Source organism: Octopus sinensis, linkage group LG20 (genome assembly GCF_006345805.1).
Source record: "Octopus sinensis linkage group LG20, ASM634580v1, whole genome shotgun sequence".
Taxonomy (NCBI): Eukaryota; Metazoa; Mollusca; class Cephalopoda; order Octopoda; family Octopodidae; genus Octopus; species Octopus sinensis.
The window spans coordinates 24,718,417-24,733,955 of NC_043016.1; the positions used below are offsets into that span (position 1 = coordinate 24,718,417).

Sequence of the window (15,539 nt, forward strand, 5' to 3'; positions counted from 1 at the left end):
TGATAATAAAGAAGAAAGGAGACTTCAAAAGAACAGACTCATAAGTATGTGGATATTATACACACACACACACACAATATATATATATATATATATATATATATATATATATATATATATATATATATATATATATGTTTCCTTGTCCTCCTCACACATACATTGTTTTTGAGAATGACTCAACTGCAAGTGGTCCTAATATCGATTAACCATAATCTAGATATATCTGTATGTGGGTGAGAGAGGGGGAGAGAAGGAGAGAGAGAGATGGAGAAGAAGTGGAGAGAGAGATTACACTATACAAAAAATTTTTTCTTAAAGCAATTCAGATTTCTTTAGCTATTATCCAGAAGTCAAGGTTCCTACCAGAAAGACAGAAAAAAAAAATCTCATTTCTTAAAATAAAGATATGATTTCTATATATATATAAATTGGGAGAAGGAAGATATTTCCCAAGGGTTATATAGTCAAATGAAAAACCATATAAATAAATAAATAAGTTATGTGTGTGTGCATGCATAGACCAGTATTACAAATCCACACCCAAAACCTTTTGTGCAGACTGCATACTTACGCACACACATACACACCTATTGCTTATTTTATTGACCCCCATAACGACAGTCAACCCAGGTATTAATTGAACTAAGAGCAGCGTGATACTGTAAACAATCCATTAAGAGTTTTCTGCTTCCTTAGTCATCCTTATTTATCATCCCTACCTTCGTTAGTCATCTTTACATTAATAATGCTGATGATTATAACAACAACAAAACTAATTAAATTCACAATTTATACTGTGGGGCAATGGTAAATATTTTCTACTATGCAAAGTATTCTATTATTTCATTATACATCAAGAGAAATCTCATTAAAATTTGTCTGCCTGCCAAAATTTCCCCCTGTCCACCACCGCCATCTCTCCATCCCATTTCCATCCAACTCCACCCCATCTCTCCCACTACTAAACCAAAACGAGGATATTTACTTCACAACCAGATTCTAAAATACTCTAATACATCAATCTAATCAACATTTATAACCTATATGTTGGAGACTATTCAGAATTACTTTATTGATTTTCTCTTTTCTATTATTACCAATGGTTACTAGGTAACAATAATGAGGAGACTGCTTTCCAAAGAATAATGGATTTTATTAAAATATAAATACCAATTAAAAACTGTTTTGTACTGTTGAAATGAGTACAGGGGATGGAGAATACAAAAAGGTGTTTCAAACGAAAAAAATTTTTTAAACCTCACCAATCTGTCACTTTTTTTTTTGTCAGCTGATTTAGCTTTATAGCTAGGTAACTAACTACTATACTGAAAATACATTTATGCGAGATAGCCATTATATTTAACTGTATTATTTCACTGCTACTTTATTACTGAAATAGCAAATAGCAATGTAAAAAAAGACTTGATAACTATTAAGAACCAACTACACATAAAGATACGTACATGCTTGCATATACAAATATATATACACATATATTCTCATTAAGCATGCATGCACATGCAGTAACTGATGGAATGAAACATCAGCAAGGAATAGGAGGGGATGGATGAAGGAAAATAATAAACTGGTGAGACTGTGTTGAGAACAAATAGTAAAAGCTTGTCACTATACAAGAACTGTGAGGAAGAAACATTCTCTACATAGAGTATCTTTTCAAAAAAAGGCAATGTGATGAATTTAATTACAGACAGAAAAGATTTACATATTGATAATAAAGTAAAGGATTGGTATCTAAATTATGCAAATAACAAATTGCTTAAATCTTTTTATAAAAATTTTAAAAAAGCAATAAACTGTACAAACTATGACTGACATGTTTCCATTATAAACAAAATTTTAAATTATCTTTCTAAAGATTTTTCACTATTAGGTTTACTAAGACAATTTCTTAAACATAAGTTTATTATTATTAACACTTAAAATGCTGAAGACATGGACTGGCTTCAATTCAACAGAATTCCTTACTACAATGCCTATTAGTTATTCCCAAGCCTTGCCTGAAATGCAGTCGGGTCCCAGAGTAAAAACAGTTCCTTTGCTTTGCCAGAATGTAGAGTATACTTTGTCAGGGGGCGGTATGATTTGTTTTAGCTACATTTCTTGTAATAATAAAACAAAGTTCAATTTAAAATGTCCTTAACTGAAACTGTCAGAAAGAGTAAGTAAATTGATGCTAATTATTCCAATAACAAAACTGGGAATGATGACCACTGATGATAATCTGAACTAATACTTATTTTTTATTTCGTTTTTGAAGAAAACTTTGTTGAATATCTGAATCCATTAAAAATACTAAGCTTGTGATCTTATAAAGAATTTCAAGAGTTGTAAAATTTATAAGAAAGGATACTGCAATAATATTAAAAACAAAACATGAAAATGGTATGAAACACATACAACGAGCAAGAAAATATACATTGGGTTTCCACTAATGAGCTGTTAATAGATAACGTCAAACAGCATGAAATTTCAGATTTTATTTAATAAATGAATTAACTTCTTTACAGCATTATTAACAATTTTTTGTATGCATGTTAGAAATCGATAAAAACTACCTATTAATGAAGACAACTAGTTTATCGTCAGAAGGAAAGAGGCATGAAAAATTAATTCCATTATTTGTGGTAATGCTAGACTCCAACATTATATCACTGCTCAATGATGGTTTGGCTGTTACATTATTCAAACACTACCCAAACCCGGACATAAAAGATGAGTCATTCTTCACAACTCTAGGGACAGAATGATCTTTACAGGATGTTTGCAAAGCACTGTAAAACACAAAATTCTTATTGTTTAAGAATTTTATTGTTTTTTCTGATAGAGACACTTGTTCCTTTTGACTTGAAATTTTTATTGACTGATTTTACCCAAGTGTTTTACTGGTATTGAATTTATGGACCTTAAAATATAAATTATGGGTAATAAGACCTGGCCCAGACTTAAAATGCCATGACTTTTTTATGGTTGACAATTTCATTATCTTATCTTGATATGATTGATAATACAGTATTGATTAAAAGTAACAATTGTTAACAATGTATAATGTATGTATGCACAGGCACACACATGCACAATTTAAAACAATCAATTTAAATAATATATTCTTAGTAATTTTAGTAACTTAAAAAACTTAGCAACTGAAGCCTATCGTGTAAAAATAATAATACACAAATGTAAAAAAATTGTAATACACAAATAAAAAAATTCCAGTCTTCTCACTCATATACAATTTAAACACTAATATAACAGTCTTATTTCTATTAATTTAATTAGTGAACCATGCTCATTTCCTTGATAACTTTAAAAAAAAAAGCTAGCAATACTTACTGGTACATTATGAATTTATAAAACCACTGATGTATATACCCTTTAATAATTTGTGATTGTGTGTTACTAAAACAATGAGTCAATAATCATGCCTAGGAATCAAGGAAACAGAAATAATTATAATCAGTTACTTAGTCACATGATTAGAAAAAAATAAAATTAGAAATAAAGATTTACAGTTCATTATTCTGCCAGTATAAGACATAACACACACATACACAAAAGAAGAACTATCTCTACAGAGAACAGGTTCTTAATACTTCAGATCTACTTGACAATCGTGTGACTAAACTATGCACCTAGGTCAATAAAAGCCAAACAGGTTTACATCAGCATATCAACTAAAAACAACTTGATTAAAAATTCATAGAACTAAGAATATTCTGTCGTGACAGACTGACTATATATCAAACATTTCTAACTTCATCTTTAACATTATAGACATACATTCAGTATACCACATGTAAGTCAATGTAGAATTGATGTTTACCATTACAGCCAAAATGAAAGTAAAAGTAAAAGTACACTTTGCATAGAAACATCGCCCCTGAGACTAGTCAATAGCACTAGCTGCACTGAGTAGCAATAATTGCTTCAGTCTCAATAAATGTCAAACAGAATAATAACACTTGCTACGAGCAAGCAGCTATTTGATAACAGAAGCTACAAAGCAAACTTTTGAATAAATTGGCAACTGACAGGACAATCTCGCATCATATTAATAAACAGTCATTAATAAACATACTAATTAATAAGTGAGAGGATATAATGCAGAGACCTTTAACAAGATGGTTTTATAAATGAAAATAGGGAATTCTTAAAGCTGCACAGTCAATAACTCATTTAATACAAATACTAACCTCTCGAAAAAATTTTAACCAGAAGTAAAAAAATAAAATAAAAAAGTAATGACAGTTTTAATGGGACACCAAGCTTAATACTTTAAATCATTTTATCTGGCTATTCAATGTTGACATCAATTTAGCTCAATTATCCTAACAATAATAATAATAATAATAATAATAACAAGAGCTAGTTGCCATTTTGAATATTGATGACCTTGTCCGAAACATTGGTAAAATACAAAGAAGAGATTGTGAAATGACCAGAAAGAAGATGAAAAGCAAACTATTAACTAATATATAACCAATGGCTTCACTTAAAAATTGATTATGCTTCATACCACCATATACAAGTCCAGATAAAGGGAAGCATTTAATATTTGTATGACAAGGAAACTAAGGTTTTGATTTCTCTAGAAATGTTACAAGATAACTTAAACAGCTAAACTGTAAATAGCATTTAAAAGAATTTTCTATAGGGATTCTATACATTTATGACAGTGGGTTTTTGTGAATAGAATAGTGTATTCATAAAGATCTGTTTGAAACTGGGTAAAGCAACATCCCACAAGAAATCAATGAAAGAAATTGTCCATACACATTTATATAGTTATTCACTTTCACTTTGTTAATATCTAATTTATTAAGATGCTGGCAAGCAAACCTCCCGACCCACATACAAATGCATACAAGAAATAAAGAAACCTAAAGATTCAATTAATTGAAGTAAATGATAAAAAGAAGGAAAAAAATAATTGAATAGGCTAATAGAAGAGAGCAATTGTTAGATGAATCAATCAAGGTACTATTAGCAGGTACTAATGAAAAAAAAAAATAAATGAAATCAGATGAGTGGAAAAGAGATTGAAAGCAAAAAAAAAAAAAAAATTGAAATAATCCTGAGTAGCAAATGAAACCATAAGCCTATTATATACAATAGTAAATCTAGTAAGAGAAACAGAGAGAATCTTATTTATTGGCAGCCATGTTTATATTTCACTTGAATTATGGAAAATTTAACAGCTAGAACACTGACATTAGAAATTTGGATATACTGTCTGCATAGAAATATAAAGTAAAATCTTATTATTTTCATTAAATGAGAGTACAACTGATATTTTGAAATCGAAAAAAAAAATTATGGTAGTTTTAACTGGAAAAACATTTTGAAGTATAAAATAGCATTATGACCTTATGAGTGATTAAGACACAAATTGTTAATTATGTTTTTATAATTGGAAAAATGAGAGTACATATATATATAACCTGACAAAGATAAATTATTATTTTTAGTTTTTGTAATCATGGGAATTAATCATTAAAAGAAAAAAGATCACAATGCAGTGGGTAGTAGCTTAGTGAAATATTTTTCTCCCTTCTTCATATGTATATTTGTGTGTATGTATGCGAGTGTCAGTCGGTGGGTAAATGTGTCAACTGAAGCAACAAACTAAATCTAGTGACCACAAAATTAATTGTAATATCCTAGGTATAAAATGTATGTTCAGTGAATGTGAAACAAAATAACTGCTATATTACCCTAAAAATAAATCCAACATGGCTTCTGTAGAGTACAGTGATATTTAAAAGAGAAAGAGAAAGAGAGAGAGAAAGATAGAGAGAGATGTCAAATAAGATGAGTAAATGAAGCTAAACCAGAAGTGTCAACTGATGATATATCTCAATAAATACTTGGTAATATGCAATATAAAACCTTCAATAGAATATAAAATTATTCTTATATGATGAAATAAATTTTATTAAAAGAGGAGAGAGAGAGAGAGAGAGATGAACAAACAAATTTATCTATTTTCAAAGTAACCAGGAAAATCCACCCCACAACAAACTGGCTTATTATTTTAAACATCCAATGTTATTAGATATATGACATTTATAAATTCAATATGTATAAGCTGTCATTCATAGAAACAACCTTTTTTTTATGAAATATATAGAAAAGATCAGGCAGTACATGTAATTTAATATAAAGGAATAACTGTAGATCATCTACATATTGTTGCTTTTTTTCTTTAATTATCAGGGAAGCTGAGTTTATTTGTATCAAACAATATAGCAGTGTTATAGCCACATCATTTCTACATCAAACAAACAATTTTCTATCAATTGACACACACGCGCAAAACATATCTATACATATATGTAAACTGCAATGTAATTTCCCTCAATGACTGAATGAAGAAAAAAAAAATTAAATAGATACATGAAATTACATTCATCTGTGTACATCATCAATATAAAACCCAATATGGAAGGTTTTTTCAAATATTTTACAAATGTCACAAAAGATTGATGATTAAAATCTCTATATTACACAAATACCAAATATATATATATATATATATATATATATATATATATCTTACAAATATAAAACAAAATAAACATATACATATATACACGCTGGAAATATAAATTAAATTTATTGTTCTCATTGTGTAGGAATAACTCAGTATATTATAAGTGAATTCAGTGGTGATAGGAAACTAATACAAAGAGGAAAGAGAAAGTAGAGAATAAATATATCTAGAAAAATGCCTAGCAACAGGTTAATTTTGTAATTATTATAAATGGAAAAATGAACTAAAATGGTAGCCATGTTGAAGCTAAAACTTACATTCGATATGATTTTACTGTTTGTGTAACTTCCATCGCCAAGTGAAGTGTAGTGCTCAGGATCTCTCCTAGATCTGAGTTCTCCACTCGGTAACCACCATGGCAGAAACAGTTGACTAGCACACAGGGCATGCTCACTGATGCTAAAGGGGGGGAAGACAGGGCAGGAGTGAAATACGCAATCTTTATAGAAATGAATAATTTCTCCCCCTTTTTTTATCGCTTAATAGACAAACCAAACTACACCTAATGACAATCACTGATTAAAATTATTATAATAAGATAAATAAAATCGCTAGGAGCAACAGTTGGAAATAAGCAATTTCAACTGTTTGATTGCATGCAACTAGTGAATATACGCTGACAAGTGTGCTAGAAACACCATAGCACCCACCACCACTATAGTAGATGTTTCAGCTACTGATAGGGAGCAATCCATTGGAATAATTATTGCAGCTATACAACCACCACAGCTGGCATATTGATTTTTTCTAAATCTATCTCGCTCCACTATAGCTTCATAGCAGTAGAACCAACTAGAATAGTGAAGCAGATAAGTGACATCATGTGAGAGATAATTTATGAACAGAGACAAGCCTAGCAAATATAATGTTGCTTCTCTACAGATGCATATATATATATTTTTTGAAAACACTAAAGATTCAGACAATGTTTTCTAGGAAAGGAATATAAATGTTTATTTTTCTGTAATGTAAAAGGTTCAGGGACAAAATGATTTTACCATTTTTTACATTAATACATATGTACACATTTTCCTTTTCAGCATCACTATTTTCCCTCCCCTCCTCTCACACCATCATTATTTCTAAACATTATATTCTTTTTATTTACTGGAGTCATGTTTGTATTCTTCCTAGCTATTTCAATAATGACAGGAACAATACAGGCATTTGCAGAGCAGAATAATTAGGAACTAATTAATTAGAGCACAGCATCTTTAAACAGTAGCTGCACCACAGATGGAATGAAACAGTCAACAGTTGGTTATTTTGAAGAAATTTATGAAAAAAGAAAGAAAGAAAGAAAGAAATTCTATTGGTTCTTAATTTATTTTAATAAATAAATTATAACATAACTAATCACGTTCCATTTTCCTTCTTTTTTTTTTTCAGAAAGAAATACTTTGAAACTAGTTTATTTTTTCAAATTTTCTTTTTTTTATACAATTTGTATTGTTAGACACTTAAGTAAATATGAACACTTTTCAAATAAGCTTTAAACAAAAAGCAAAAAAATAAATGTATTTTAATCAAAGTTTTTCTTTTAAGACAACCATCTTTCAAACAAACCTAAAAACTATTAAAAAAGCTTAGATCTATCTTTTATATATACATAAATAAATGTTATGTGATAAATAAGCCGTAAATTTAAGTATTTTAAGCAGTTATTTAAAATTTTTTAAATATTTGATAAGAAAAAAAATTGGAAGAACAACACTCAAGTGAATTTATATTTGATGTCTTTTCTTCCCGAAGTAAAGTATAAAAAAAGTAATGAAAAACCCATTGAAATACAATATGCATAATGCTTAAATATACGCATAAATACATCACAGAAACGCTAACTAGACTGGAAGATAAAATGTCAGAGATTCTGATGAAGGTTAAATACATTTATTTTGAAGTTTAGTTTTAATAATAATTTCTTAACAACTTTAGTAAGAATGTGGAGTGTCTTGAATGAATGAGATAATAATATGGAATACAGATTTATAAAGCAGGAACCATACAAACTAGTCAGCAACATGGTTCCCCGCAATTTAGCTTACATTAAATACTTGGCAACACACACACACACACAACAATATATAGAGCATGATTGACAACTGATGTGGACATTAACACCATAATGTCCCGATAAAACTACTGATTACATCATGACTTCAAGTTCTACTTACTCAACTACAGACATCCTCTCTATTTGCTATTTTTCTCTATATACATATACACATAGATACATGTATACATATAAATACATAATTCTTTTATTTTACTGGTTTCCAGTCACTGGAATGTGGCTATGCTGGAGCAATGACTAGAAGGCTTAGTTGATCACACAGACCCCAGTACTTGTTTTAAGTTCAGTGTTTATTCTACTGGAGTCTTCTTGATGTACTGCTAAGTTATGGGAATATAAACAAACCAACACCAGTAGTTTTCTGCTGTTTCTTCTTTTTTTTTTTACCTCTGGCACCATGGGTTTTTTTCCCACAGGTTCAGTCCTAATATGCCGCAATGAGACTGATCCCAAACAAGAAATGCTTACATCTATCTATCTATATATGTGTGTGTATGTGTTTGTATGTACATATTTGTATGTGTTTGTAAGTGTGTGGGTGTGTGTGTGTGTGTGAGCATGTTTTTGTATGTGTGTGTACATGTGCATACATACATATACACATATAATAATATCAGAAAGAAAAGGGAAAATAAGAAAGCTTCTGACAATGTGGGAAGTTTTACTAAAATCTTTATATCATTCATAGCTATTACTTTCTTTTTATATGGTATCTTATAACAGACAGACACATTACACACAATATCAGATGTCTACAAATGTACCAATTTTTAGTCAGCTGAAAGCTTTGCCAAATAGAACACTGGCTAAACTTGTCTTCTTTAGAGTTATCCAATTTGGTTATCATCTATCTACCATTCACCCATGTGCCAATGAGGGAAACCACATTTTATAGCTAGTTAACAGTGCCAGATCTTCCTTGAACCACACCCAAATGTCTTTTACCTTTTACATGTTTCAGTCATTAGACTGTGGCCAAGCTGGGGCACCACCTTGAAGAGTTTTAATTGAATGAATCAACCCTAGTATTTATTATTTTTTTTAAAGCCTGATACTTATTTTATCTGTTTCTTTTATGAACTGCTAAGTTAAAGGGCTGTAAACACACCAACACTAGTTGTCAAGTGCTGGTGGGGACAGACAGAGACACACACTTGTCCAACATGCCAAACAGTGGGACTGAAGCCAGAACCATGTGGTTGGGAACCAAACTTCTCACCACATGACCATGCCAGCACCTATGTCTTACAAAAAGACACCTTGGACAATATAGTTTTAGATGCATTATTGTCTGGCAGTGGTAACTGATCTGCTCAATAAAGGCTGATCTGGAGATAAACAATTTACTCCACAAGAAGATACAGCACTGCACTGGAATCTCTATATCGATGCATGGACCTGCTAGAAAAAACAACAACAACCAAATCTTCTCAAAGCACATTTCAATACCTTAATACAGGAAAGACAGATAATGTAGTCGTAGACTTATTCTAAAAAGACAATAAGGTCATGATGGGCTTGTCTTTTATTTGACTAACTGGAGCTAAATAACAACTACTCTCACATTACATATCTGTGTTACTAAAGCATCCTCTATTACAATAAACATGTGACTAGCTCACAACTAACTGAAATTATTCACATTCTCAAGATAATTTAAATCGTGTTCTTCTACACAAGTTACGTTCTCACATGAAGAATTGCAACTAAAGTACAGTTTCAAATCCAGTGTGAATTGTTAACATGACTTTTTGGTGTAGAAACAGAATATATATTTTTCACCAAGGTTAAATACTACCAAAGTTATGAAAAAATTAGATGTCAGCAAGTACCAACCAACAGATTAGCAGAAGATATCCATAGTCTCCCATTATAATTTTTGGTCATCCTATTTGTTCTAAATATACAACACTGATAGGTCATTCATATACATTCACACACACAGGCACACGTCAATATGTGTATGTGTGTGTAAAAAAATACCCACCTGGTACTGTGGGTGTCTTTAACAAGTTCACTCTGCAAGAATTCAGGCCAGGTCTCCAGCTGAGGCTAGCTTTCTCTCTTATACTTCCCATCAGTTTTTGATGCCATATTAAGGGCCATAGGCAATGACATTCCTTCAAAACCTTCTGAGGGGATAGGGGATATGATAGACGGAAAGTGGAAGTAAAAGAGAGAGAGAGAGAAAGAGTGTGTGTGTGTGTGTGTGTGTGTGAGAGAGATCAATTGGCATTGCACAAGAGTTGTAAACCACTGTCGTTGCCATACAAGCAATGCCTTTTGTTCCTAATTTTTCATGGAAATACGTCCAACTATGAGGAAGAACGAATTTATTTGGAAAGAGGTGGGGGCCAGTGACGAGAAAGATATCTAGTCAGACCCAATGCAAGCATGGAATTATGAACAATAAAATAGCAATGATGAATACAGTCATACACACACACACACACATATATATATATATTGGGTCATCTCATAAATAATGCGTTTTTTTTCAACTGCATGAACTAAAAGTTGGAGGGGGACAGGATAAACTACCTGCATCAACTTGCTATAAAACCAGGTTGTAATTTTATCTTGTACTTATTCTTAGTGCAAGTTTTGAAGAGTGCAGTTCGATTTTAACAGTTATTTTTCAAAGCTATAATGGAAGTGACAAAAGAACATACTCAGCATATTTTGCTTTACGAGTTCAATAAGAGCAACAGCACAAAGGAAAGTGCAAGGAATATTAATGCAGTATATGGGGATTGAACAATAAGTGTAGGCCAATGTCAACAGTGGTTCCAAAAATTCTGAGCCAGAAACTGCAGCATAGAAGATGAGTCTCATCATGGAAGATCTGTAGAGCTCAATGAGGACATCCTGCAAAACCTGGTGGAACAAAATCCCATCATAACTGTTGAGGAAGCAGCAGAGAAGCTTAGATTTGCTCATTCAACCATTCATCAACACATGTGTGCCATCAGAAAAGTTAGCAAATTGAGCCAGTGGGTCCCTCACAAACTTTCTGAGTCTAATCAAACGCAGAGAGTAATTGTGTGCTTTTCTTTGCTGTCACATCTCACGAATGAACCATTTTTGGACTGAATAGTGATTGGTGACAAGGAATGGATTCTCTATAAAAATGTCAAGTGCCAAAGATAGCGGATAGGAAAAGGAGAAACACTGGCACTCCAGGCTAAAGAAGGTCTTCACCCACATGAAGTGTTGTTATCTGTTTGGTGGGATATGAAAAGTTTAGTTCACTTTGAACTATTAAACCCAAACCAAATGATAACAAAGGAGGTATATTGTGAGCAGCTTGAACAACTTAAGTCAGTGCTAGAAGAAAAACAACCATCTTTGGTTTCAAGACAAAAAATGTTCTATCAGGATAATGCTCAGCCACATTCAGTGAAGATGACATTCCAAAGCTTGGAGCAGTTTGAATGGAAAATGATGCCCCACCCACCATATTTCCTGGACACTGCCCCCATCTGATTATCATTTATTCAGTAGTCTTCAAAATCATTTGGACAGAAAAAATATGAATTCCATAGACGAGGTCAGAACAGTACTGGAGGAATATTTTTCATCACGGACAAGTAAATTTTGGAAAAGGGGCCTTACAAGTCTACCAGACAGATGGAAGAGTATTATTGAAAAATGAAGGAGAGTATAAAGAACTGTTTATCTTAATTTTGAAAACTAAAAGTATTAAAAAAACGGGATGACCCAATGTATATACATACACACACACACACAACAACAAATCACAATATCTATGAATTCAGTTTATTTTGCAAATAACTCTTTTGCTTAAATATACTTCAAATACAACTTAGTCTGTGAAAGCTGAAAAATACTTTATGAACTTTTTATGAAACAATCCAGCAATTCAAATAATTCCATTTCATTTCAATGAGAGAGAGAGAGCTATATATATATATATATATATATATATATATATATATATATATATATATATATATATATAGAGAGAGAGAGAGAGAGAGAGAGAAATTCTTTTCAATTTCTAAATCATTGGTACTAGTTACATCCTGCTGTTTATTTGTACACAAGTTTGAAATGTATCTTTCTCACATGTTCATTCATTCATTCATTCATTCATTCAGTTATTATAAATGATTACGAAAAATGTACAATTTAGTATACTAACATAATGTTGACTTACTAGAAATTAGTATAAATATAAATATAAATATAGGCGCAGGAGTGGCTGTGTGGTAAGTAGCTTGCTAACCAACCACATGGTTCCGGGTTCAGTCCCACTGCGTGGCATCTTGGGCAAGTGTCTTCTGCTATAGCCCCGGGCCGACCAATGCCTTGTGAGTGGATTTGGTAGACGGAAACTGAAAGAAGCCTGTCGTATATATGTATATATATATATATATGTATATGTGTGTGTATTTGTGTGTCTGTGTTTGTCCCCCTAGCATTGCTTGACAACCGATGCTGGTGTGTTTACGTCCCCGTCACTTAGCGGTTCGGCAAAAGAGACCGATAGAATAAGTACTGGGCTTACAAAGAATAAGTCCTGGAGTTGATTTGTTCGATTAAAGGCGGTGCTCCAGCATGGCCGCAGTCAAATGACTGAAACAAGTAAAAGAGTAAAAGAGAGAGTAAAAGAGTATTGTATTTTGTAGTGTAAATTTTAGGTAACTGAACTAAATCCATAATCCTGTAATGTTGTTAAACTTCAAAATGTCCCACTAAAAATTGTAACACACAAACAGCCATTTAAAAAAAAAAGGGATGTTTATTCACCCCAAACATTTGGGATAATTTGCTCAATATCAATAGAAGAAAAAAGACTCCCACACTTTCACATTCTTCTCACCAATGTTATTCTCAAATTAGACGTCAGAAACAGTTAGTACCCAAACATTTTTTCTGTCTCTATATTAAACAATAAATATCATAATCCCCCATAAGTTTCCTCCCTTAATTATGCCTTTATATGCTGTTAACAAAGAGTGTGAGTAAATTTCTAAGTTAATATTGTGGTGTATTTAATCTAATGTTTTCAAAATAATGACAAAATTTACACTTTAAAACTTTGCTGCCTGTTATTTTAGCTAAAACACCATAAAGTTCACAGCTTACATGATTATCAACTTCCTTAATTTTAATGATGGCACCTCAACAGCATCCACCTATATATTTCTTGCATAAAACACAACCAAATTAAACACGTTTTTCAATAATGTTATTTTTCAAGTGTTACACATACATACACACACATAAAGTCATGCACATTTCCTTTTTGTTTGCTGCATTTAATCTTCATGTCACGCCTCCTACTGTTCAGCTCTTTTGAAAGCTTCCTACCATCATGGAGATGGGGAAACCAGTGGTTGTGTTGAGTAAGTTCTAAGACAGAGGAAGAAAGTGTTATAGCGATAGATAAGACAAATAAGCAGATAGACAGGGGATTGACAGAGTGGAAAGGAAAGAGAGAACTAGCTTGAAGCAGGAAGAATAAGAATTACTAAAAGACAGTAATAAACCTGGATTTTACAAGTGCTATACTAGTAAAACTATTGTATAGCACACACATACACATCTTTTCTTAATGATATCTTGTTTGCACTCACCCCAGAGGTATCCAATTTTGAATACGTTTGTGGAAATAAAAGCAGGCTTAGTTGTGTAAGGAGCTTGCTCCACAAACATGTGGTCTTAGGTTCAGTCCTAATGTGCAAGTGTCTTCTACTGGACCAACCAATTCCTTCTGAGTGGATTTGGTAGCTGTATATGATATGCTTCGACAATCATTATTCCCAAAAACATGTGTGTGTGTGTATGTTGTGTACCCCTACCATCACTTGAAAACCGATATGGGGTTTATGTCACCATATTTAGCGGTTTAGCAAAAGGGACCCACAGAGTAAGTGCCAGACTTAAAACTCTTCAAGGGGATACCTGAGTATAGCCACAATTCAATAACTGAAACAAGTAAAAAGGTATTATATACGAGTTGACAAGATGGTGGCACAACAATGTCCATGATTGTTGCAAATTTTCAGACAGTTGAGTTGAACGTTAATTAGCATTCGGTTTGAACATTTGCAAGTAAATGTATATGTGGAAGCTTTAAAACAATATATAGGTTGGACAGGTAAATTCCAGGCAGTTGAATTTTGAGTGGAGGTAGGATTGGACCGAATGTTTGGTGAGTGGGGTAGATCTAAGGATGACAGCGATAGATCCACTATGGTTTTTGAGTGAAAAAAAAAAGTGCAGCTAGTGAGTAGGAAGGTTATTGGAGCTGTGGCAGAATGGCCACAGGTCAGCTTTGATCAAGCAAATCTACAACCAAAAACATTCTAGAACATCACCATCAATATTTTTTGGTTTGCAAATAGTATAACTAGAAGTATATTTTTAGAAGAGTGTAGGATGTGATATGGCTTGTTTATGTTGATTATAGTATATCAGTAATTGAATCTTAACCAATCTTTGTTGAATGGCTATCTTTTATCAGTGGTCTAAGATGTGTGGGAGAGAGGGGGGAAGGGAGAAGCAACAGCAGTGACCAGTAGATGCAGGCAGAAACGTTAGCACGCCGGGCGAAATGCTTAGCGGTATTTCGTCTGCCGTTACGTTGTGAGTTCAAATTCCGCCGAGGTCGACTTTGCCTTTCATCCTTTCGGGGTCGATAAATTAAGTACCAGTTACGCACTGGGGTCGATGTAATCGACTTAATACCTATGTCTGTCCTTGTTTGTCCCCTCTGTGTTTAGCCCCTTGTGGGTAATAATGAAATAAGTATTCTAATGGAAGTCCTACCTTAGCCTGAGCCTTGTAGTAGGTCAGTGACTAACAGTTAGTACCCAAATATTTTCTGGTCTTAAGGAATTTGCTAACACATGTGAGGCTTTC

At 32.4% G+C, this 15,539-nt stretch overlaps 1 protein-coding gene across 26 annotated transcripts in view; it reads right to left on the reverse strand.

Annotated features, from left to right (window-relative positions):
• LOC115222519 (kinesin light chain) overlaps nucleotides 1–15,539 on the reverse strand; it is a 123,027-nt gene that overhangs the window by 63,831 nt on the left and 43,657 nt on the right. For 4 of the 26 annotated variants that reach the window (XM_036511640.1, XM_036511641.1, XM_036511643.1 and 1 more), the window contains exon 1: nucleotides 6,832–7,240. The exons of 8 other annotated variants lie outside the window; for them this stretch is intronic. In XM_036511640.1, coding sequence (XP_036367533.1) covers nucleotides 6,832–6,962 — 131 coding nt within the window. In that variant the 5' untranslated portion in view covers nucleotides 6,963–7,240. Of the gene's footprint in view, nucleotides 1–3,354; nucleotides 3,447–5,735; nucleotides 5,823–6,831; nucleotides 7,246–15,539 lie in introns of those variants that run through there. 14 more of the 26 variants (XM_036511660.1, XM_036511650.1, XM_036511658.1 and 11 more) reach the window with 12 other exon arrangements.